The 23,766-nt window shown below is 41.4% G+C and overlaps 1 protein-coding gene across 1 annotated transcript in view; it reads left to right on the forward strand.

The window, feature by feature from the left end:
- LOC128344665 (inter-alpha-trypsin inhibitor heavy chain H3-like) overlaps positions 1 to 23,766 on the forward strand; it is a 41,759-nt gene that overhangs the window by 9,366 nt on the left and 8,627 nt on the right. The window contains exons 5-16 of the mRNA XM_053295310.1: positions 142 to 304; positions 634 to 744; positions 1,889 to 2,011; positions 2,095 to 2,211; positions 3,325 to 3,493; positions 5,112 to 5,237; positions 7,610 to 7,791; positions 8,644 to 8,829; positions 13,525 to 13,664; positions 14,857 to 15,011; positions 15,333 to 15,337; positions 22,563 to 22,599. Of these exons, the coding sequence (XP_053151285.1) occupies positions 142 to 304; positions 634 to 744; positions 1,889 to 2,011; positions 2,095 to 2,211; positions 3,325 to 3,493; positions 5,112 to 5,237; positions 7,610 to 7,791; positions 8,644 to 8,829; positions 13,525 to 13,664; positions 14,857 to 15,011; positions 15,333 to 15,337; positions 22,563 to 22,599 (1,514 nt within the window). The remainder of the gene's footprint in view (positions 1 to 141; positions 305 to 633; positions 745 to 1,888; positions 2,012 to 2,094; positions 2,212 to 3,324; positions 3,494 to 5,111; positions 5,238 to 7,609; positions 7,792 to 8,643; positions 8,830 to 13,524; positions 13,665 to 14,856; positions 15,012 to 15,332; positions 15,338 to 22,562; positions 22,600 to 23,766) is intronic.

Here is a 23,766-nt window from a genome sequence, read left to right on the forward strand (position 1 = left end):
ATTAACCTTTGATCTTTCCAAAATTCCTTTAGATTTGGAAAAAATAATGTAACTAATTTTGATATGAACATACATGGAATTATGAGAGATTGGTCATATCATCTTTCATCTCTTGTAATAACATCTGTCCAAAATTTGAAGGGCCTCTGGAAGAAAAACGGAAAAATTCACCGTTTCAGTCAACATTGCAGCAGCCAGCAAAATCACTTTTGAGTTGATCTATGAGGAAATGCTGAAGCGACATTTGGGAAAATATGAGTTGTTCATAAAAGTAAATCCAAAGCAGCTTGTCAATAAATTTGAGGTAAAGTACAAAGTATATTAAATTGTATCCAATACATTAAAAAGTCTACTTTAATTCAGAAATATCTTGATTGTGTGACAGTTCAAAGAACAGTATGAATTGTGTGGAAAAAAGATGGATGAGAGATTCTGTTCATCAATAAACTCTAGGTAGGACAGCTGACTGCACAGTAATTGTGCTTTCCTGAGTCAAAGTTTTAGTATTGGTAAGCTATTACCTGGACATTTTTGTTATATATGTACATTTGTCTAATCTTCTCTTTGCTGGGCCTATGAATTGTTACATATGTGAATTTGACGGTGATAGCAGTATTTCAATTCACATTTCAGATTGAGGCAAACATCTTTGAGCCTCAGGGCATCAGCTATCTAGAAGCAGAAGCATCATTCGTCACCAATGAGTTGTTACCCATCATACAAAAGTCTTTTTCAGGAAAAAAGGTATATCTGGTTGTAATATAAATATTTGTTGTTGTTTTAGTGGCAGTGGCAGTAAATACCCAATTGTAAACTGCCTAGAGATGCATGTTTTGGGCGGTATAGAAATATCTTAAATAAAAATAAAATAAAATAAATACAGTATGACACATCACTTGCATGTGCCACAGCACATCACAGACCTGTCCATAGCACTGCAGGGCCATAACACATGTAGCCATGCTGCTGCACAAGAAGATAGTACAGGGACTGTTGCCTCTTGTATGATGACATTGGGACTTCCATTATTCTCCGTGGTACGACCGTCTTGCACAGCAGTGTAGCTGCATGTTTTAGAGCCCTGCAGCGGCATGGGCAGGTCTGGCACTGCCTTCATTATGTTATGGGACATTTTAAGCCACATGTTTAGAACTGCATCCTTCTGGTAAGGTGATTTCATTTTGGCAAAAGGTTTGAGAAGGCATACAGTTTATGCACACTTACGATGGTGTGCACATACAACTCAATGCCAGGAAATATGTCTTTTAGCCAGTGTTGTAGCAATGTTGTTCAGTCTGAGCAGTGTTCTCAGGATGACTAGAATGGGATGTGGAGCTGAGCACATTACTTGAAAGATGATTCCACTGATATCCATGGAACTCGGTTGTCACCAAGTGCAAGAGAGCTGTTCCCGCTTATGCAGTGGAGAGGGGCAAACCTACAATTCTGCAGAACCCATCTACATGCCATTACTGCTCACCACTTACCATCATCAGGAGCCCAGGAATAAAGGACATATGACACATAATTTAGACTAACCCTCTGCATCCTTTTTTAAAAATCTGAACACTAGGAAAATTGTATTTGAAATAAATTCTTGTCGGGGTGTTTTTATGTATTCTGAAAACCTTCCCCCCGCCCCTGCCCAGAAGTTGGTTAAACATGAGAAAGTGATAATTAATTAGGAAACTGTAGCAGTAAGACTAGCTTTTCATAGTGCTGCAGAGTGCTTTATAGACCAAGTGTTGGCAGTCTAGCATTATCCTGTTCTATACAATACATGTTCATATTGTCACAGTATTCCCAGATTGAACACAAAATCTTTTGTGCTTTGTGTTTGGACTGGTCATTTATTAAAATCTAAGCTGATGGATGCTGTTGCCTACAGGGCCATGTGTCTTTCAAGCCCACCATTGATCAACAGCGGTCGTGTGTAAATTGCCCAACTCTACTGAAAGGAGATTTTGTCATCCACTATGATGTGAACAGAGAATCCCCAGGTGACTTACAGGTAAACAGCACTAATCTGAATTGATGTGCCCATGGATATGGTCTTAATATCATTTCACGCATATTTTTCTGCTTATTTTTCAGATTGTCAATGGGTACTTTGTACACTTCTTTGCACCAAAAAATGTGTCACGTTTGCCTAAGAACATTCTTTTTATAATAGATGTCAGTATATCAATGTCTGGACGAAAACTGCAACAGGTAACCAAATACTCTAAAGTTAAGTTCAGGTGCAACCAATGCCTCCATTACTTTTTGTTCTGAGCAATTTTCAGTGAGAATAACCTATAGAGCAGGGACAGGCAACAGCACTCCAGCTATGGTTGAACTACAACTCCCAATATTCCCAGCCACAATTTATTGCAGCTGGGGATGATGGAAATTGTAGTTCAACAGCACCTGGAGGTTGTCTGTTCCTGAGTGAATCCTTCTGTTGAGTAAGTAGTCCCTTAGAGTCTAAATCTAGACTTAGTTATATTGATGTGTCCAACCTATATTTTTCTTCTTCTCATTTTTCCAAATAATATTATTTTCAATCAGGTAACTTTCACCTGTTGAAAGCCTTGGTCGATGCTATCTGTTATTCTCTTTGCTGAGGCTTAGATGTGTTTTTGCATTTCCTGTACTTGTAATTTGAATATAATATCTTCATTGGTTAGAATGTACACATATAGCATGCAAGAAGCTTAAAAGCATTTCAGGTCAAACCATGCATTTAGCTAAGCACATGCTTCATGCTAACATGCTTCATTTTTTAACTAGAACTCATATTGACACACACTCACACACCCCAGTGGATCAGGACCATGTGTAGGGGAGGGAGGATTTAACTCTCTCTCCTCACCACAGTCCCAATCCAGACTGGACCCTACGTGGCTGCCCTTTACCCTGGAAAAATGATCCACTTGCTGAGTAAAGAACAGCCATGAGGGTATGAATTCAAATCATGGCTGTGGGGGCGGGGAGAGTTAAAGTCCCCCTTCCCCACATTGCAGTTCCAGCCTGGACTGGGTCCCTTACCCATACCATACTATTGTTGTTTGAAAAGCAAGCATGGAAGGCCTAAACTATGTGGCGGTATAAAAACGGTACAATAATAAATAAAAAAATATTTCGTTGTAATTTGATCCTTAGTGTCTTGTGTGTGAAAGTGCCCTGCCAAGGTGATCCAGTTAATGAACCTACACATCTGGAAGCTCTCCAGTTCAACACTCCTGTATAGGACATACTGTGTGAACCAGGCCTCTGGCTTCCAGTTTCCTCATCAGTGTGATCTGGCTTTAGTCACTTGAACGTATATGTGTTTCATTTTAGACAAAGGATGCCCTGCTAAAAATCTTAGAAGATATAAAGGAAGATGACTACTTGAACTTTGTACTGTTTGGTAGTGATGTACACAAATGGAAAAATACCTTAATCCAAGCTACTCCTGAGAACCTGGAGGAAGCAAGGCGTTATGTTCAGAATATTAATATAGCTGGATGTAAGTTTCAGGGGAGTGGGCAGGATTCAGGACAAATGTCCAGCCTTGGGTGTAGCTCCTTTTCTGGGGAAGAGATATTATTCAGCTGGGAAGATTTGGCTTGCTTTGTTGGGTGCAAGAAGTCATCAACTGTTGTTGTTATATTGTCATCCCTGTCTGGCCCTCTCCTGAATGTCCCTCAGACTTCCTTCCTAGTTTCCCCACTGTGGTGCCAGTTATTGAGGAGAGCCTCTCTTCCCATTGTCTCCAAGACTGCTTCAGTTACCTCAGTCCTCCTATCTTCAGTGTTACCCTAATCTTGCTTGCTGCCTTGGTTCTTACACTTTAACTCTGCCCTGCCCCTTGCCCTATTGCCCCACCCCTTCCCCTGTACATTTGCCATGTGGCCTGACCTGATTTTCACTTCCACTTCTTTTTCTCCTGTTGTTTGCTGCTTCTTCTCCCTGATTAGCACTTTGGCTTCCCCATGAGAGTCAGTGTGGCATAGTGGTTCATGTATTGAACTTTCTGCTCAGCCATAAAACTTACTGGGTAACCTTGGACCAATCACCATCTCTCAGCCTAGCCTACTTCACAGGGGTATTGTGAAGAGAAAAGAGAAGCCCCAAGCTGCCCCTGAGCTACTTAGAGGAATGGTGGGCTAGAATAAATATACTACTACAATATATTCCTCTAGGTTTTATCATATTATGTGTGTTATGGATTCATACAAACATATGAAACTGCCTTTTACTGAGTCCGACTGTTGGTCCATTCACTCAGTAAGGTCTTCTGCTTTTCAGATCCTCAGATAGAGGTTATCCCCAGCCCTAGTACCCAAAAACATTTAACTGGAGAAGTTGAGGACTGAACCTGGAATCCTGTACATACCAATCATGTGTCCCACCAAAGAGCCACAGCCTCTTCCTTTTAGTAGGGAAGGGTCAAAACTCAGTTGGCAGGGCACTTGCTTTGCAAACCAAAAGGTCCCAAGTTCAATCCCCAGCATCTCCAGTTAGGACTGGGAGAGATTCCTGCCTGAAACCTTGGAGAGCTGCTGCCCGTCAGTGTAGACAATACTAAGCTAGATGAACCAACTCAGGACAAGGCAGTTTCCCCATGTTCCTTATGGACGTAGTACTGTATCTAGTCAACCCCAGGCCTAAAATACACTCTGTTTCTTTACCAAAAGAAAAAAAAATGTTTGAATGGAAAGGGGGGAGGAACGAAATGAAGGAATAGCCAAATTGAGAAAGAACATTCTATAACTTTCATTCTAAAAGTCTAATTGTTATGGAATATTGCTATTATTGAGTCTCTTTTACCCTAAGGCAGGTTTGTATGATACACTTGTTTGCCCCTCCACATCACATGAGGAGGAATGTGTGTGTATACATGCATGCACGCACATGCATATCTCCTTCCCCATCTGGTGCACCATCCTCCTACCACATAATTGTGTATGCGGAGTTAATCCTCACACAGTTATGACATGGTAGGATGGCATGCTGGATGGGGGTGGAGACGTGCACAAGCTCTTCCCCCACCCCCCACCCCCCAGCCCACTTAGAAATTCCAGTCCTATTTTACAATTAGGTAACAGAGTTACCCTTAAATTTTGCTCCTCTCTATGTTCCAGGGACTAATCTTAATGGTGGCTTAATGACTGGAATTGAAATGCTGAATGAAGCACAAGCAGCTGGTTCTTTGCCCAATAGAAGTGCATCCTTAATTATCATGTTAACAGATGGCAGACCCACAAAAGGTATGTTTCCGGACAGGCCTTCACATGTCATATATCAGCTGTGGAAATATGACAGGTTTTCACAAAGTTGCTAAAAGACTCAAGGACTTGATGTCACTGGAGAGGGGAGCAAGTTTCACATCAAAGTCCTGATCTTTGATACATTCAACACTAAATTATGAAAACATCAGTGTATTTTATGAGGACTTTTAGTGTTTATTTTCTTGTTTATAGTTTATGCCAATTTTTCAACATAAGTCCCTTTTGTGCCTTTGACATTCATGCCTCCAGCAGTCTCTGACATAGTCCCAATTATTATAAAAATTACTTAATAGTCAACTTTTTATTATAAGATATGAAAGATTATGTATTATAACAAAAATTACTCAGTGTTATAACAAGAGATATTAGTATTGCAAAGGCATATTCACATGTAAGTTGAAATACAAGACGAAGGTGCTCATTGTGGGAGATTGGAATTTAAGGGATGAGTTAGATCTTCCTGTGCTGGATGGGGTTACACTCCCCCAGAAGGAACAGGTACGCAGCTTGGGAGTGCTTTTGGATCCAGGCCTCACCATGGTACCTCAGGTGGAGGCTATGGCCAGAAGCGCTTTCTATCAACTTCGGTTGATTTGACAGCTGCATCCATTTCTTGAAGAGAATGATCTCAAAACTATGATGCATCAGCTGGTAATCTCCAGGCTCGACTACCTCAATGCACTCTACCTGGGGCTACCTTTGTATGTCGTTCGGAAACTTCAGTTAGTTCAAAATGTGGCAGCCAGATAGGTCTCTGGGGTAACCCGGAGAGACCATATTATACCAGTTTTAAAACAGTTGCAATGGCTGCAATATGTTTCCAGGCAAAATACAAAGTGCTGGTTATTACCTTTAAAGCTCTGAACAGCTAAGGTCCGAGTTATCTAAGAGAGCGCCTTCTTTTACATGATCCCCACCGCATGTTAAGATCATCTGGAGAGGTCTGTCTCCAGTTACCACTGGTACGTCTGGTGGCGACTCAGAACCGGGCCTTTTCTGTAGCTGCTCCTGGTCTATGGAATGCACTCCCAGCAGATAACCACAGTTTAGGCTCACTGTCGGCCTTTAAGAGAGCCCTAAAAACCTATTTGTTTGGCCTGGCCTTCCAAGGCTTGTAAAGTGTTGTTGTTTTTAAAAGTATTTTAATTGGTTTTAAATAGTTTTAATAATTTTTGAATTGTTTTTATATTCTTGTTAGCATTGTGTTTGAATTGTGGGTTTTATGTCTTTTTAAAAAAGTCGTTGTACACTGCCCAGAGCCTCTGGATGGGGCGGTTTATTAATGTAATAAATAAATAATAAATACGAAGAGTGGGAGAGACTACCCTCTCTCCCCCACCCCCAAATGACAACCCTGAACTTTCTTTCTCCTGAAAAATAATGCTGCAAAACCTGTTCTGAACTATCTACCACTAAGGAAAGGGAGATCAATACTAGTAGGGATATAAAATCAATTTGGGTACAAAACTAAAGATTTTTAGCCAAATCTACCTGTTTGGGGTGATTTGTGGACAAAACAAATCACCACTGTGCTAGCTGGCCAGATTTAGGTCCAAAACAAATCGCCCAGATTTTGGACCTGAAAAATTCTTAAATCCACACCTCCATTTTGTGGCGATCTCTCTTACTGTCTCCATTTTATGTTAGGAATTTTTTTTTTTAAATCCTGCCCTCCCAAGCTTCAGATTGGTGACTTACAGTGTGCAATGACTGGCCGGCGATTCCCCCCTGGTTCGAGATTGGCTCATTACCATTTAAATCTTGTGTTGCCAGGGGTGACTGACCCCACATTGGCTAGGGGGAAGGTCAGAGAAGCGACAAGGGTAGTGGGAGTTTGAAGGAGGGATTTTCAAATGTACTTGAAGCAGCCAGCCACTGCCTTTCTGCCTCGTGGGAGGAGAGAGAGAGAGAGGAGCTTTGCTTTGCCTCACCTGTCTGCTGCCTGGACTAGATTCTCTGCTTTTTGTTCCTGATTCAGGAAAAGAGAAGATAATTTTTTCCAACACACACCCTCCCCCCGCTGCTGAGAGAATCACTGACTGTGCCTGCTGTCTGTGCAAATTGATTTGGGCACAAAATGATTTGTACCCGAATCTACCCATTTTGGGAGATTTGTGGACAAAACAAATCTCCCCTGTGCTAGCTGGTCAGATTTGGACCCCAAACAAATCAGGGGTGATTCAATTCAGGTACAAATCAAATAGAAAAAAATCAATTTGTGCACATCCCTAAATACTAGTGCTTTAGAAACAAATACAGTATTATTGTGTTTATTGCTCTTTTGAATACGATGCCCAAGCAGAAGTTAGACTATGTTTTAAAAACTAATTATTGTGTGTGTTTTGATACAGGAGAAAGAAACACGCAAGTCATTTTAAATAATGTCAGAGATGCAATTCAAGGAAAATTCCCTTTATATAACCTTGGGTTTGGTTATGATCTTGACTATGGCTCTTTAGAAAAGATGGCAGCTGAAAACAATGGATTGGCTCGTCGTATCTACGAAGATTCTGATTCAGCCCTACAACTGCAGGTTGGAAAATGTTAATACAAAGTGACATCAAAAGTCTTATTTATTCTCTTTTTTATAGTGTTTTTAAAATTATGTTGAAGTAGTAAATGATAAAGTAGTATTCCTTTCTGGAGAGTATTCGTTGACTTTACTGCCTAAGCATACAAACACTTTGGTTTTTTTTAAAAAAGAAGGGTCTTTGTATAGGCCTAAGAGCTAATAACTAGATGCCTAAGGCCATGTGAGTTTTCCGCATCCATGCCCAAGATCCTGTACTGCACTGGATGGAGACAGCATGATTTTAAATAGATCAGCATTGTTCTTGAAGACATAAACAACTGGCAACTTCTCCCCTTCCTGATTGTGCCCTGGCCCCCTGGGATACCTGGTCCTCACCACAGAAAGTCAGCACGTGAAGTATAAAACCAGTGCTGCTCTGGCGGTGAACTCTCTCCAGAAGAACCAACACATTCTGAAGCCCCCACTACTTTGGACTGCAAAGCCCAGCCCACATGATCTTCAAAACGGGAGCCATCTGAACATACAGACTCTGTTTCCATTTAATTAGCTGAGTTATGTTAACCTTAATATTAAATGTCCTGGCAGAGAGCAGCCAAAACTGATATCTAATACTTTTCTGAAGTGGGTGTGAAGCATTGCTCTTTGGATAAACATTTGATGAGCCAGGATAATTAAGGGGCAATTTTAGCCACATGTTTGTTTATAATGTATGTATTTGTATTCCTTCTCTTTAAAAATATTTTAAATTGTGCTGAAACTATCGGAACAGGACAGGAAATAAACTCTAAGAAACAAACCTTTGGTCCAAAAATATGAAAGATCTGCACATTTCCCCTATGATTTCTTTTCTAGGGATTTTATGATGAAGTGGCCAATCCCTTACTTACAGAAGTGGAGTTAAAGTACCCTGAAGATGCCATCTCTGACTTGACTCAAAATAGTTTTAAGCACTACTATGATGGGTCTGAAATCGTTGTGGCTGGACGTATTTCAGACAATGACATCAACAGCATTATTGCGGAGGTGAAAGCTCATGGGGTAAGTGTTTGATTTGGTTTGCCTGTTATACATGCTGTTTTGTTCAGTGAAGCCAAGTTCATTTGGAGCCAAGTGTAATAAATGGACTCATACTGACCTGATGACATTACAGGACTTTAAAGATCTTTTTTGCAATCAGCAAGCTAGCAATTCCAATTCAGGTAGGGTGTGCGTGTCTGTCTGTCCCATTCCTTGGTCTGATACTCTGTTTGTCATACCCAGAGGTGGCTCATTCAGGTGCACCAGCCATCTCAGATCAGGGCTGTCCTTAGAGCGCCTTGGCTGGGTGCAGGACCTGGGGCAAATCAGCCAGTGTGAGGGCCCCTTCCACATAATTTTAATGGGGGTTAAAAGGACAGGGCCTGGGGCAGTCGCTCTGCTTGCCCAGCCCTAAGGGCTGCCCTGTCTTAGATGCCAGCTTGGGCAGAGGCAGCAGATTCATGCCCCCTTCCAGTAACTTGCCTGTTGCTGCTGCAGCTGCTACCTACACCTGCTTTTCTTCCCGCACTCCAGCCACCACTGTCCTTGCCCTTCGATTCCCCACTGGCTGCTGGAACAGCAGCAAAATGCCTCCATTATGATCACATTCGGATCATAAACAGTAGGGGGAGCAGGCTCGCGGCAACTAACAACCCGAAAAAAACAGCAACCTTTTAACACCTGACGGATGACGTCCTTGCTTTATATTGCAACAAGGCATTGGAAATATGAGCAGCACCCGGCTGTCCACGTCGGGATTGCAGGAAGTGTGGAAGCACACTTCCTGAGATATGTCCTGACTTCGTCTAGTCTGGAAAGTGCCCTGGTAAGAGGGAACCCTGGAAGCCGTTTGCAAAAGTGCCACACCGAAAGGGAAGGTTGCTGGCAGCCTCCTCTCTTCATGCAATGCATTTACGGAAAGTAACCTTCCCTTTCGGTGTGGCACTTTTGCAAACAAAAAGGCTTTTTTAAGGAGCTATGCAAGGAGTGGGGGCTGGCAACCTCCCTCCTCAACGGCGCCTGATCTCCTCTGTGAGCTGAGAAAGCAGTCTGCTCCCATCTGCCCAGCTGTGTGCTGTGTGGCTTTCAGTACAGTAATCCCTGAGGAATGTTGCCTTTATTTTTTTATCAGCGGGGGATCTCTATCAGGAAGTTGAGAGGATAGCTTGCTTTTTATGTAAATCACTGCCTGCCTACCAGGATGTGTATTGTCATATAAGGACTTTGGCTTTACATTCTATGCATGCCCACTTAGAAGCAAGCACTGTTGATTTCAATTAGATCTTCTCTCAAATAAGTGTGTGCAGAATTGCAACCTTAATTAAAAACTTGTGCGGGCTTTTTGTTGTTCTATTGCTGCTGTTAATATGTCAAGGAGAATAGTCAGGCAAAGATATTTTCCCTAACTATTGTTGGTAGATATCCAGAGCAAATACAAGTCAACTGGGGAATGCATTTGTTAATTTGCATAATATGCAAATTATTTGCAAGACAATATAAATAATATGCAAATTAGGGTGCCTGGATTTGGAGAGCCAGAATATGGCAACCTTAGGTCAGGAAGCTCTCAATCCCAGCCTTGCCAGACCTTTTTAGTAAGGAGCCATGCGAAGAGTGGGAGCTTGCAATCTCCCTCCTAGCTGGGTGCATTTACTAAAAGGCTTTGTAAGGCTCTGAATGGAAGCTTTCCATCCAAGCCTTGAAAAACCTTTTTGGAAAGGAGCTGTAGTAAGAAGGAACCTGGGGCGTGCCAGTCATCTGGGCAGGTGGTTGGCAGCAGAGCCAAAAGGAGCCTCCAATTATCTGGGAGGAGGCAGGTTAGAGCCTGCCCCCTCCACCCCCGCTGCCTACTCCAGTTTGGTCGTGTGAGCGACCTTCTAGAATAGTGTAACCTTAAAAGTATATACCTTGGACCTGTCATGTTATCCTACAATAAAGCAAAAGCTCCCCCACCCATCAACTTTAGAAATATTTTCCTTTCTTGTATGTTTGAATGCCGAGTGACTCTGATCTCCTAATCTAGTAGTCTTCTTCATGGTATTCATGTATCTTGATTTAAACCTTCTGTGCCTATTTCTCTCATACACCTGTTGTGCTCATGGTACTGGCAACCAGATATCTTTGTGGTTTTTTCTGTAAGGAATTGAGACATCCCACTCCATTTCTGAAAGAAATATATTAATTATTAATTGTGAGATATTATTTAAAATTAACTTAAAATATTACTTATTTAAAAGTTACTTGTGTGGATGACTGATAACTATCAATTTTGTGAGTGTGAATTTTTGAGTTGCAACCACCTCCCTCTTTGACTTTGTATATCCCATAGAAAGATATTCTTTTTTTTTTTACTTTAAATTTTTTATTGATTTTAACAATATCTTAAGAATCTCATTACATCAAACATTAAACATTAAACAAAATTGACTTCCAGCTCACTAATCAGCACGAATCACTAATTTTACAATTAACCCTTGCTATAATAATTCAAAACATATATCCTATACCTTACCAAACTCGATTTTAGTCTACTCAACCTGCTAATATTGCTAAATTTCAAACCCTGTTGAAAAATCAATATTAGGAAAATAGGTCTTTAAGTACAGTAAAAATGGTTTCCAATCTTCTGTAAAACCTTCCAAATTTTGATCTCTTATCAGTACTGTAAATTTTGCCATCTCTGCGTATTCCAAAATTTTTATCAGCCAATCTTCTTTTGAGGGCAGTTCATTGTCCTTCCATTTCTGTGCGTATACTATTCTGGCCGCTGTGGTTGCATACATGAAGAATATTAAATTTCTTGTAGAGAACTCTCCTTGCGTTATTCCCAGCAGGAAGGATTCTGGGCTCTTAGGAAATGTCATTTAAAATTTTTTTTTTAACTCATTATATATCATGTCCCAAAAAGCCTTTGCCTTCCTACAAGACCACCACATATGAAAAAAAGTCCCTTCACAATGTCCACATTTCCAACATTTGTTTGAAACATTTTTATACATTATCGCCAGTTTTTTTAGGTGTCAAATACCACCTATACATCATCTTATAATAATTTTCTTTTAAAGTGTAACATGCAGTGAACTTTAAATCAGTTTTCCATAATTTTTCCCAAGCTGCCATATCTATATTATAACCCACATCTTGAGCCCATTTTATCATAGACATTTTAACCACTTCATCTCTTGTCTCCTCCAAAAGCAACAGCTTATACATCTTATAAGCTAATAGACACTAATTTTTCATCATTTTCACATAGCTCCTTCTCAAATCTCGACATTTGATCCTCAAATCCAAGTTTGACATCCTTCTTAAAAACTTCATTTAACTGATGGTACTGAAACCAATTACTAACGAAATTTTGTACTTCTATTAGATTTTTCAACTTACAGCCTTTCTCTTGAAAAAACAACAGATCCCTATAGGTACCCCATTGTGGTTGCATATTTGTCTCTTTACGTACTAAAGCTTCAATCGGGGATAACCATAACGGAGTTTTAGGTTCCAGCCATTTTTTATATTTTACCCACACTCTCATTAGACTCCTTCTTACATAGTGATTCAAAAAATCTTTATGTATTTTACTTTTATCATACCACAAATATGAATGCTATCCGAACCTTCTATCAAATCCTTCCAAATCAAGTAATCTAGGATTTCTTAGTGTTATCCATTCTTTTAACCATGTCAAACAAACAGCATCAAAATACAACCTTAAGTCTGGCAGGGTAAGACCACCTCTTTCTTTAGCATCTGTTAAATTTTTAAAGTTAATTCTTGGTCTTTTACCCTGCCAAACAAATTTAGTTATGTCCTTTTGCCATTGCTTAAAACAAGTTAAAGTATTAATTATAGGAATAGTCTGAAAAAGAAACAGCATTTTAGGTAAAACATTCATTTTCACAACAGATTCTTCCCATTAAAGACAAGTTCATTCCATAGAAAGATATTCAGCAAACCTATGACTGGATGTGCATATAGGAGGTGCACATGGACACCCCAACCCCACAATGGCTGCTGCATCATTGGTTGGTGCAGTGCAGTGCACCCATGCCCACATGCAAATCGTCAATAGTCCGGTGAGGACTGGCAAGGAAGGAAGGGGTTTGACTCCTGAGTTTATTCCTTCCCATAGGTGTATTGCGTATATTATTCCCTAAGTTACTTTCAAATTATGGCAGAGGATTTAAATGCATCAAAGACAATATTATTTGGTGCTATGTGCTAATCATTATGACAAGGGCCTACTCAGGACCTTGTCATAATGATATGACCTTATATAATTGCTTCATGCAGAATCAGTGGCAACTAGTGTTGTCAATCACAACATGCAACAATCCTTCTTGCTAATTTTTCATTGCGGCAACACATAATGTGATGCCACATCCGTTGAAGCTCCCCCACATGTATTCACATGTAGTAGCCTATGTGTATGGTCGTCATCATGTTATGATCTACAAGTTTATTTTATGTAAATGCCTACATGGAAGTACCTTCACAGAAGTAATGTGTGAACTGGCCCAGAATTTGTTTGGACCCATGTCCTCCAACCTTCTACCTGGAAGTTACTGTAAGGTAACTCAGTGTTGATATGGTTCAAGTACTAAACAAAAAACTCAGCATAGGAAATTTCTTCAAGGGTTGTTTTCAGCTCTGTGATGATTGTCAAAATGCCCATGCATCACAAAAAAGAGGGTTTATTTTAATACTTCCTAACAGGCAGAAGAAGATCTGACTTTCACTGAGCAAGCAGATGCCGAGGAAACTGAGAAAGCCCTTGAAGAGCAGCAGTACATATTTGGGGATTATATTGAGAGACTCTGGGCTTATCTCACCATTCAGCAACTGCTGGAAAAAAGGTAACCAAGGATGCTTTCTAATGTCAGAAATAAGGTCAGAACATTGTGGGAAAATATCCTACATCCAACTGAATACTTGACCCATTTCCACCCAGGATTTATTCCCCCATTTTGGCACAAAACTGTTTGAAAGCTTCCTTGTGTTGTGTTATCTTGGAATTCATGTGGAATCCTAATCTAGTTCTTCCAATGAACCTCCCAGTTTACATTTTTTTACCTTGAATTATTTCATCCAAAGCATCTCATCTCTCATGGCAGCCCCAAACAACTTGAGCACTGAATTCAAGTCTGTGTTCGGGGGAACCCTGGAAACAGAAGCTTCTTAGAAGTTCTTCAGTGAGAAGATCAGTAATGATGGAAAAGGCTCCCTGAAAGACAGCTTGCCCACCACTATTGGTCTTCTTTTTTTACAAACCTATAGTATAACACACCAGAGACACTCTCATGCAGAGCAATGGTGAGGCTCAACAAGCCTGGCCAGCATCCCATGTAAACTAAGTGGGTTTTCTAGAACAGTCCTCAGAACCTTCTGCAATGTGCAGGAATTCCTTGGCAGACCAGTGGATATGGAAGTGGTTCCTAGAGGTGGAAAACCGATACATCTCTGCTGCCACAAAGGACAGTTAAAGTCAGCCACTTTTCTTTGTGGCAGTTGCGGTTTACAAGTATTCCACCTGCAAGAACCTCTTCCAAATCAGCTCGTCCACCAAGGAATTCCTGCACATTACAGATAATTAATATTTTATTTAAGTGCAATGGAATCAGAATTTGTTTTTCATTTAAAAATTGCTGCTAAAAAACATAAGCAAGACAAGACGTTTATCGGGTTCAACTTAGTGTCCACCTTCGTGCCACTAGGAGGCTCCTATCAGAGCATGATGGAGATAGCCATTCCCTTTTATTTGAGTCCAAACATTTGGTAGTCAGATTATTACTGCCTTTTAAAATAGAAATTCAATTTCTAGCTGATAATATTTAATAGCCATTTATGGATGTATTATGGCTATTAGCTATTAGACACATTTATGGAAGACAGCTATATTAATGACCATTAGCTATTGATGGCTATAAGCAATTAAGAGCTAATAGCCATTAATACATCTGTCTTCCATAATTGTTAACCATTTGTGCCACTTAGTTTAACAACATATTATTTGGCAAATAATGCATGTGGTGTTGTTCTTTCCTCCAGAAATGCGGCAAAGGGGGATGAAAAAACAAATCTTACTGCTCAAGCCCTGGAAATGGCTCTGAAATACAAGTTTGTGACTCCTTTGACATCCATGGTGGTCACAAAGCCAGAAGACAATGATGATAAGGCGGCACTGGCAGACAAGCCTCTGGAAGGTATATCTTTTTAATTGTTATATCATATTAACTGTTGTTTTATAGAAGAGTAGTGATTTTATCTCTCCATTTATCTGATGAATTGTTCAACCAAAGTTTGAAACATGCATGGCAGTGATATATAGATTTCATCCAGTCCTATAATGCTTTATATAAATTTCTCTTCCAGAGGCTATACACCACTTTGAAAATCAGCTCTGACCTCTCAGTTTTCTAATCTTCCGGCCAATAAGTGGCTAGTGAGAACAAACTTCAGTGCTGTTTCTACTAATATTAGGAAAAGAACAATAAAACTAATGCTTGTGTATGAATGGATTATAGATGCAGTTAACAGCCACACAGGCAGGTGGGTTGGAAGGTCTGTCTCCATAGCTTTTTTGGAACAGACAGAGAAAAGGACACAGAGCATGTGGCAGCTCTCTGAAATGACCTTTGGAGGTTTAATTTATTTAATTTATTTATTAACTATTTATTTTTAAATAATTAAATAAATTATTTAATTTATTTATTCATTTATTTCTGTATGTAAATTGGTTTGGGAACTTTGGTTGAAAAGCGATATATAAATATTCGTTGTTTGTTCCATGAAGTAGTAGCGGGTGGTTGCGTGGCATGACATTCTCTGGGCAGCTTCACACAATCACAGTCAGTAAGTGCACTCCCAAAGGGCATGTTGTCTGAATTTGCTCAAGTCCGGTTCCCATGCCGCATTGTCAAGATTCTCCCATTGTCCATTCAGCTTCAAATCTTGATTATAGAAGTTGGGCAAAACAGGGAAAATTTGGGTATAGGAACCAGATTTGGGTGGGTTCAGATGATGTGCACGTTAGAAGCCACAATCCCCGACAGTGTTCCCTGTAACAGGGATTCCCAGATATTGCTGACTACACTTCCATGCATCTCCAGCCAAAGGCTATTGCTAGTGGAGGATGCTTGGAGTTGAAGTCAACATCTGGGAATCCCTCTTGCAGGGAACATTGCTCCCCAGGAATTTTTGGTTCCTGGCTTACTGACTTGGAAGCAAATGTTTGAAGCCATCCTTAGTTCAGAACAACTATATGCATGTAAAGTCAAACATAGCTATCCTAGCTGAATAAACTACCGGTGGCATGAAGATTTTATGTGCACTATGTCTGTCTCACAGTACCAGCAATTTTAACTGACTTCATTGCTTTGCTGGATCCAGTTCATAGAGATGGGGGTGGGGGTGGGGGAATCAAAGTTTTCTACCAGAACCACTGAACTTATCTGAACAGTATTTTGTTGGGAATGTTCCTTTAAAAAAAAGTTATTTTAAGTACTTTATTTCAGATTGGAATTTTCTAAAGTCTTAACTTTTCCCCTTTATTATTTTCTTGACCATCACTGGAAACAGCTGAGGGTAAGTTTGATTTTAATTATTGTTTTACTTAATATTCAAACCAGTTCATTCCACATAGTGTCAGAAACTAAGGAGAGAGAAATCACAGTCTTGCCAATGGAGTGATCAAAGGAGAACAGGGCCCCTCTGACTTTAGGAGCTGAGTAGAAAACATATTGGCAGGTTGTCTTACTAAATTGAGAAAGAGCTGCGCTTGCTGAAAATACCTCTTCTACACAAACATTAAAAGTACAGGAGTACTAAAGTCCTTTCATACCTAGTTACCCTAAACACAAAATGAAGCCAAGAAAAATATTTGCACAAGTGCAACTTTTATACAACCTGTTAAAAGTTCTCTTGACCTCATGTTCTGGCATTCTGAATCACGGCATCCTGTTTTCCCTAGGAACGCTTCCCAAAGCCCATATTTTATTCTAGTCATGGTCTCACCATATAAGTAGCAAATTGGCCAGAAAGCAACTGGAGTCCAGTATTTTTGTAAAGAAAGAGTGGTCAAATGTGTGCGTGATGTGTGTCTGCAAATTTTGCGTACCGTTCAGAAGTTGGATGACATAGAACTGGATCTAACCATCTAGCAGCTACAAAGATGTGCACCTCTGATAATTTTCTAGTTGGTACCCTGCACAAGCTTTAGAGAAAAGCAACATGGGAAATGGCTACCCTTGTGAGTATTTTTTCCAGACAAAGAAAGGCAATTCATTCTTTCACTCAACAAAAGAAATGGAGCGTTGCTTTTCAAGGGAGATGAAGCTCCTTTTGTTTTCCACATGGACAACCTTAAAGAAACCATAAGAAGGCAACATCCTGTAACTTAATTGGTCCTACAAAACAAAACAAAAATAGAGGTGGCCCTCATTATTCGCAGGGGTTGTGTTCTCGCCTATAGGCATGAATATGGAAACCATGAATAATGAAACCTTGAGTCAAAGGGAATTTGGGGGTTAAGTTCCTAACCAAAAAAAGGGCCCAAAAAGCAAGGGGGGGCAGAAATAAGAGATGAAAAGGACAGTACCTTATTCTTCAGTTCTCCAGCAGTGTCCCCCCAAATCCTGAAAATGATCAAATATTCACCAAAACAAATCAATCTTTTTAAAAGAAGAGCCACAAAATGGCACTGTTCTGGAAAACGGCGAACGGAAATTACATCGGAAGTCATTTCTGGGTCATTTCCAGCCACTCAAAACTGCGGGATAAGCGAATTTCACCTATTTTTCCAGTTGCGGATAATGAAACTGGGTCTCTAAGACCCAATCACAGATATGCAAAATCATGGATATGGAGTCTATGGATAACAAGGGCCACCTAGTTTACATAGCAAAGAAGGCTATGCCTTTTATTGGGCTTAGTAATGATCAGAATACTGTATGTGACCTTCTGAATCATCTTGAAGTATAAGGGTTCAACACAAAAACTAATGCTAAAATATAAAAATGTAACATAGCTGAGGGGAATCATTTAATGTTAGAGGTTGGAAGGGACCTTGGAGGCCTTCTGATCCAAGCCCCTGCTCCATGGAGGAGTCCTTTGGACAATGGACATGGAGGTGTCTTGTGCCGGTGGTGCAAGTGACAAGATTATCAACATTTGGCTGCTAGAAGGATCAGATTACAGAGACCCAAATAGTACAGTGACAAAATCAGGAAAAGTAAAAGATCTGTTTTTCATATTCACCCTGACTGACTTAATTATATTCTTTCATTTTCAGAAACACATGCTGCTCAGCAAGGTAAGTTGTAATCCTGAATTTCTGAATTAATTTCATTTGTTAAAAACTGATTAGGTAGGAATATTTCTGTCTGTGCTTTTGCACTTATACTAGCTGCAATATAATCAAAGACCAAATAAGTGTACATTTAAAATGCATCCCAGTTTTCAGCTGATGTGAAGAGCTGTGTCCCTTTGCTTCAGATTCCATTCCATACTAGAACGGAAATGCTAGTATGAAGTTGCATAATCAGATAAAAAGCCATTTCTGCATCACATATGCATGCCTTAGAGACATCATACATCTACAGTGGTGTTTGTTTGCTTAAAAAAATAAGATGGGAGTTGTCTCCTACTGAGCTAGACCATTGATCTGCTTAGATGTCAGTGACTGAGCCTGTGGGGATGTGCAAAGCAAGTTCTCTGCTACTTTGTTCTGGTCTTACGTTATCAGGAGCTGCCTTGTACTAATAATCTATTGAGCTCAATGCAGTCTACAGCACCTCACACCCCAATTCCTTGTTTTCTATTTTAAAAATGCTGAACAAATGGTATGTGGTCTTATGCCTAATTAGACTGAGGATTTCAAAGTGTTTGTCATTGACAAGATTATTTCTCGTTAAGTGTAAAAGCCTGCAGGCAACAGCACAGCCCTCCTCTACTGTAGTTCCCCCAAGAACAGGTATTCAGTGGCATCCTATCTCTGAACCTAGAGGTTTGACTTAGTTATCATGCCTTGTAGCTGTTAACAGAGTTATGCTCCCTGGTCTGTTTAATTCCATCTAAACGTCATTCTAAGGCAGGGAGATATATAAATGGTGATTAGAACAGCAATTCTCAAAAGTTGGTTCTCAAAAGAAAAAAGAATCCTTTTTCTTTTTTTCTTTTTTCTTTTTTAAATACTGGGTTTTAAACATTTTAGAATTTTCAATGTTTTAAATTATTTTAATTGTTAAGTGATTTGATGTTTTAATTTTTAATTGTAAACCACCCAGAGATGCAAGTTTTGGGCGGTATAGGAATGTAATAAAGAAACAAACAAATGCATAAATAATAAATAAATTCACAGCACAGCCTGGGCACCTTTAAAAGGGAGGAGAGCAGGTCCTTACCTGCAACTCTGCCGCTCACCGCAGCTTCCTGTTCCCTCAGCTACCATCACATGCTGGCAGCGCTCCACACTCAGCCGCCATCATGTGAGGGCAGCTGGGGAGGACTGCTGGCGTGCAGTGGTAGCTGGGGGAAGTGCCACCTCAACAGGAAGCTGTGGCAAGTGGTGGAGTTACAGGTCAAAAATGAGTGAAAGAGCATTTCACTCTCCTAGGACACTGCTGCTACTGTTGAAGAGTACTGTATAGGAAGTCCCCAGCTTACAAAAGGATTGTGTTGGTTTGGATGTTCATAACTAACATATATAGTTCCCAAGAGGGGTGACGTGTTTGTATGCATAGGTCTGTAAGTTAAGCTTACAATTGCTCTGTAAATATAGGTGTTTATAAATCAGGTGTTTGTAACTCGGGGGATGCTGTACTGTATTTGCCTGAATTGAAATATTGTATTTACCCTAAAGGAAGAGGACTCTGAATTTAAGATGACCCCTCGATTTCTAATGTCAAAGAAATTGGGGGAAAAACTAGTCTTGGATTCAGGCAAATACAGTATCATGCTGAGAAATGAGCAGGCACATGAACCCCTGGTGTAATGGCTGGTTGTCAAATCTGATATAATTGTGGGTGAGGGTAGGGTGGCAAAGCTTAATAACCAAATATATTGTGGTATCATCAGAGATAACATTCACAATGGCTTGCAAATGTAGGCCATATCTGTGAAAGGTGTTCTTATACAGGCACTCCCGAGTTACAAACGCCCAATTTACAAACACCCATACTTACAGGGTTTTGTTAAATTATGTAATATTACGTTAACCAACTTACAAATGTTAAACGTGCACATACAAATACGTCATTGCTCTTGGAACCTATATGCATTCCAAGTTTTGAATCTCCAGTTTACAAACGAACTTTTGGAACACAACCCCATGTATAAGTTGGGGTCTTCCTGTTTAGAGCGTCCATGTTCATAATTGCCTGGAAATTATTACCTGGAAGATTGTTAATGGACTGTAGTTTCCTTAAGAAGTTACTATTGTCTTATAAATCAACAGGAAAGAACTTGTAGCAGATGATGATGGAGTCTACATAGGCAAACACACTTAGCAAGATAGTTACAGTGTCCACTCTGAAATCAGGGGCATGGGAACAATGGAGCCGGAGGGGGTGGCCACCAGGGTTGGGGGGGGGGGCTGCTAAGACACCACCTCATCCGGGGCACTCACACCCAGCTGGCAAATGAAGCGTTCACCAGCTGGGAGCGTGAGGCACACTCCTCTCCTCTCCAGCCGGTGTTTCATTGAAATGCTGGCTGGGCTGGGGTAAGAAAGCCCAGCCAGTCAGCATTTCAATGAAATGCTGACTGGGGAGGATGGGTCTGAATGGACCCTTTCCTGGGCAGTAGCCCCCTTTTGTTTGAGGTCAGATGCAGGGGGCCTGGCCAGTACCGAGGATGGGACCAGTCAGCCCCTGCAGAGTTTCCCCAGCCAGTGGTTCATTGAATTGCTGACTGGGAGCACCTTGCCTTTCCTCTGCACGGAGGTAGGGAAAGGAGTTCCCAGTCAGTGATTCAAGGAACCACTGACTGGAGAAACTCTGCACGGGCTGACTGTCCCTGGCCCCGGTATTGGCCATGGCCCCTACATCTGACATCAGACGCAGTGGCATGGCTTGGGCGGTGTGCACACTTTGCATACACAATTAAAAATAGAAAGGGGTTGGGGAGTAAGCTTGCTACAGCCCTGCCTGAAACAACAGAGTGTCCAAGATTAGTAAATGTGCATATGCTTGGTAGTTGATAAAAGACTCTTGATTGAAGTGTAGAACATATTCATCAGGTTAATGAGTCCTCTGTAAACAGTATGTGCAGTATAATCCATGCTTATTTTACTGCATTCATTTTGGTTATTTTCTCTCTCTTATTTATTCAGTAACAGCTAAACTTTGCCACGTGAAATAGATTCACTGAAACCTTGCTCATATGTATGTTCAAATCAGGATTACTGTATTGCCAAATTATGTTCATGAAGCACACATTTATATTTAAGGTGGAAATTGAACATATAGAGGCGATTCTCACGATTGCCAAAAAGCGGGCTAAGGGAGCCTAGCCTGCTCTTGGGCAATCGTGTGCTGCAACGGGAGCTGCGCAGCTCTCAGCAGCTAACCCAAATAAATACCCTTCCCCTAAGATGAGGTTAATGGAGCGAGTGCTCCATTAACCTTGTCTTTTTTCTCGTGTGTTGCTGCGGAGTGCGGCGACACACGAATAGACCCCTGACCAGGAGGCTGCAAGCAGCCTCCCAGACTCAGGGGTCTCTCCAGAATGCCCCGTGTGCTTGCGTGGGACATCCTGGAATGGCCCACGATCCCTGCAGCCCCCACTGGCTCAGTGATGGAGCCAGCAGTCGTGTGGGCGGCCAATTGGCTGCCCAGGGCTGCCTTCTGATTGTCTGCGGGGAGAGCGGGCCTGTAAACCCACTTACGGCTCTTCTCACCATTTGTGATAATCGCCTCATAGTGGTCATAAAATGTATAGGCATTCCGTTTGGGGTTGTATTTAACATCTTCCTTCCTTCCTTCCTTGCAGTGTCACCTTCTTACAGTGTACCAACAACCTATCACAGGTATACTAGTGGTGAGTTTGTTTTGACTTGTTTACAGATAATTTGGAGAAGTGTGGGGGCAGGGGTGTAGCTATAATTGAGCAGATGGGTTCAAAGAACCTGCCCCCAGCTCCTGAGGGCCCCCCAGCTCCATCCCTCCCGATTTTCTTCATTATTTCCCTCGCTCTGAGGGGCTGCCAGGGAGAGGGGTGAACACGGGGCCCCTTTACCCTAGATACACCCCTGGGTAGGGGTCAAGCAATCTGGTACTCACTAAGATCTAAAGTCTGCCTGGTAGTTATTCTGTCTTTAGACTAATTTCTATCACAAAACAGAGACACAAGTCTGTTTCAGATATCACAAACCTTAGCCTCAAAACTTTGGCTTTTAGGTTCAGAAACGTGCCATGGGTTCATGTGCAATACACTGTCCCCGCCCCCCTTCTCAAAGATGGGTAATGGGTTCCCTGAATTTCTCTAACCATGGTTTTCTGTGACACCTGAACCTGAAATTATGATTATGACACTTGATTATGAAATTATTATTATGGCACCTGAAATTATGGTTAGTTCTACCTCCAAACTATGGTTCTCACCGCTCCCCCTGTCTCGCCCTCATTGGCCACCACTGAACCATGTCTTTATGGGAATAGAGGAGTTAGGTTCCTTAAGGAAAGGAAAAGGGGGGGAGGTCAAAAAAGCAGGGGGATGGCAGAAAACAGTGGGATAAAGCACAATCCTTTGCTCTACAGCAAGGCCCCCACAAACCCCCAAATCCTTCACATTTCTGTGAATATTTGTGGAATTTTCTTTTAAAGAATCACAGGTTCCATGTTGCAAAATGGCGGCCAGAAATGACACCAGAAGGCATATCCTGCCCCTCAGGAACCATGGATAGGCAAATTTCACCTGTTTTCGACCTGCAGATAAAAATAATCGGGTCTCTAAAACCCAGCCGCGGATACATGAAACCATGACCTGCTAGACTGCTGATAATGAGGACCTCCTCTACCACTTTTCAGCAGACAAGTTCACAAATTAGTTTACATAAAAAAAGAAATAAGATGTGTCCCTGTATCAAAAAGGCTCACAATCCAAATAGAAACACAAGGTAGACACAAATGCTGTGCTGGTGTTGGTGTGCATACCTTCCTTAGGAGGTAAGGCTACAGTAGGGATGTGCCCAAGCTGGTTTGACACCCCTTTAGGGAACTGCCAAACTGGCTCAGGCAACCACAGCTGAACCAGTTAGGTGGGCTGGAGAGCGGTTCCCTTAAAAAGCAGGTAAGCAGAAGCTTACCTGCTCCTGCGCCACCCCACCACTTTTCCGGGTGTGGCACTTGCTCTACAAAAGGCTGCACATGGCTGCAGCACTGCTCCCTCACTTTCTCCACTCCATGCATAATTTTATAAACCTCTACCATCTCTCCCCGTAGTCGTCTCTTTTCCAAACTAAAGCCCCAGATGCTGTAGCCTGGGGATGAGCCTGAACCTGCGCAGGAGCCATGCGCATGGTCAGCATGGTGTTTGTTACACGGTGCATTGTAGGATATCTGGGATATCCAGAGGCCAGGACGCATTGTCCTGGCATCCGAAGAGCCACACTGCTTGCAGCAGGGCGGATAGTATGGGGTGCACAATGGACGCGGCCCACCAACACAGATGGATAGTCTGTGGGGAGGGTAGGTTCATCCCTAGCGTCCCCTGCCCTCCTGGTCACCCATTGTGTGAACAGCTTTAATAAGTCTGCTGGGCCTCCCCAGTGCATGGGGATGTGCACATTCTCTCTTACCCAACACTTCATCTCACCTTCACTTAATCACACAAAGGGCTGCCTGTTCCAAACCTTTCCTCAAGATGTAGATAAAATGCTACTTTGAAGCAGTATTTTATCTGCATGCGGAGAGATTTTTTGGATGAACTGCCCTCTGCAAAGTTAGGGAGACAGTGCATCAG

Source organism: Hemicordylus capensis, chromosome 2 (assembly GCF_027244095.1).
Source record: "Hemicordylus capensis ecotype Gifberg chromosome 2, rHemCap1.1.pri, whole genome shotgun sequence".
NCBI classification, from domain to species: Eukaryota; Metazoa; Chordata; class Lepidosauria; order Squamata; family Cordylidae; genus Hemicordylus; species Hemicordylus capensis.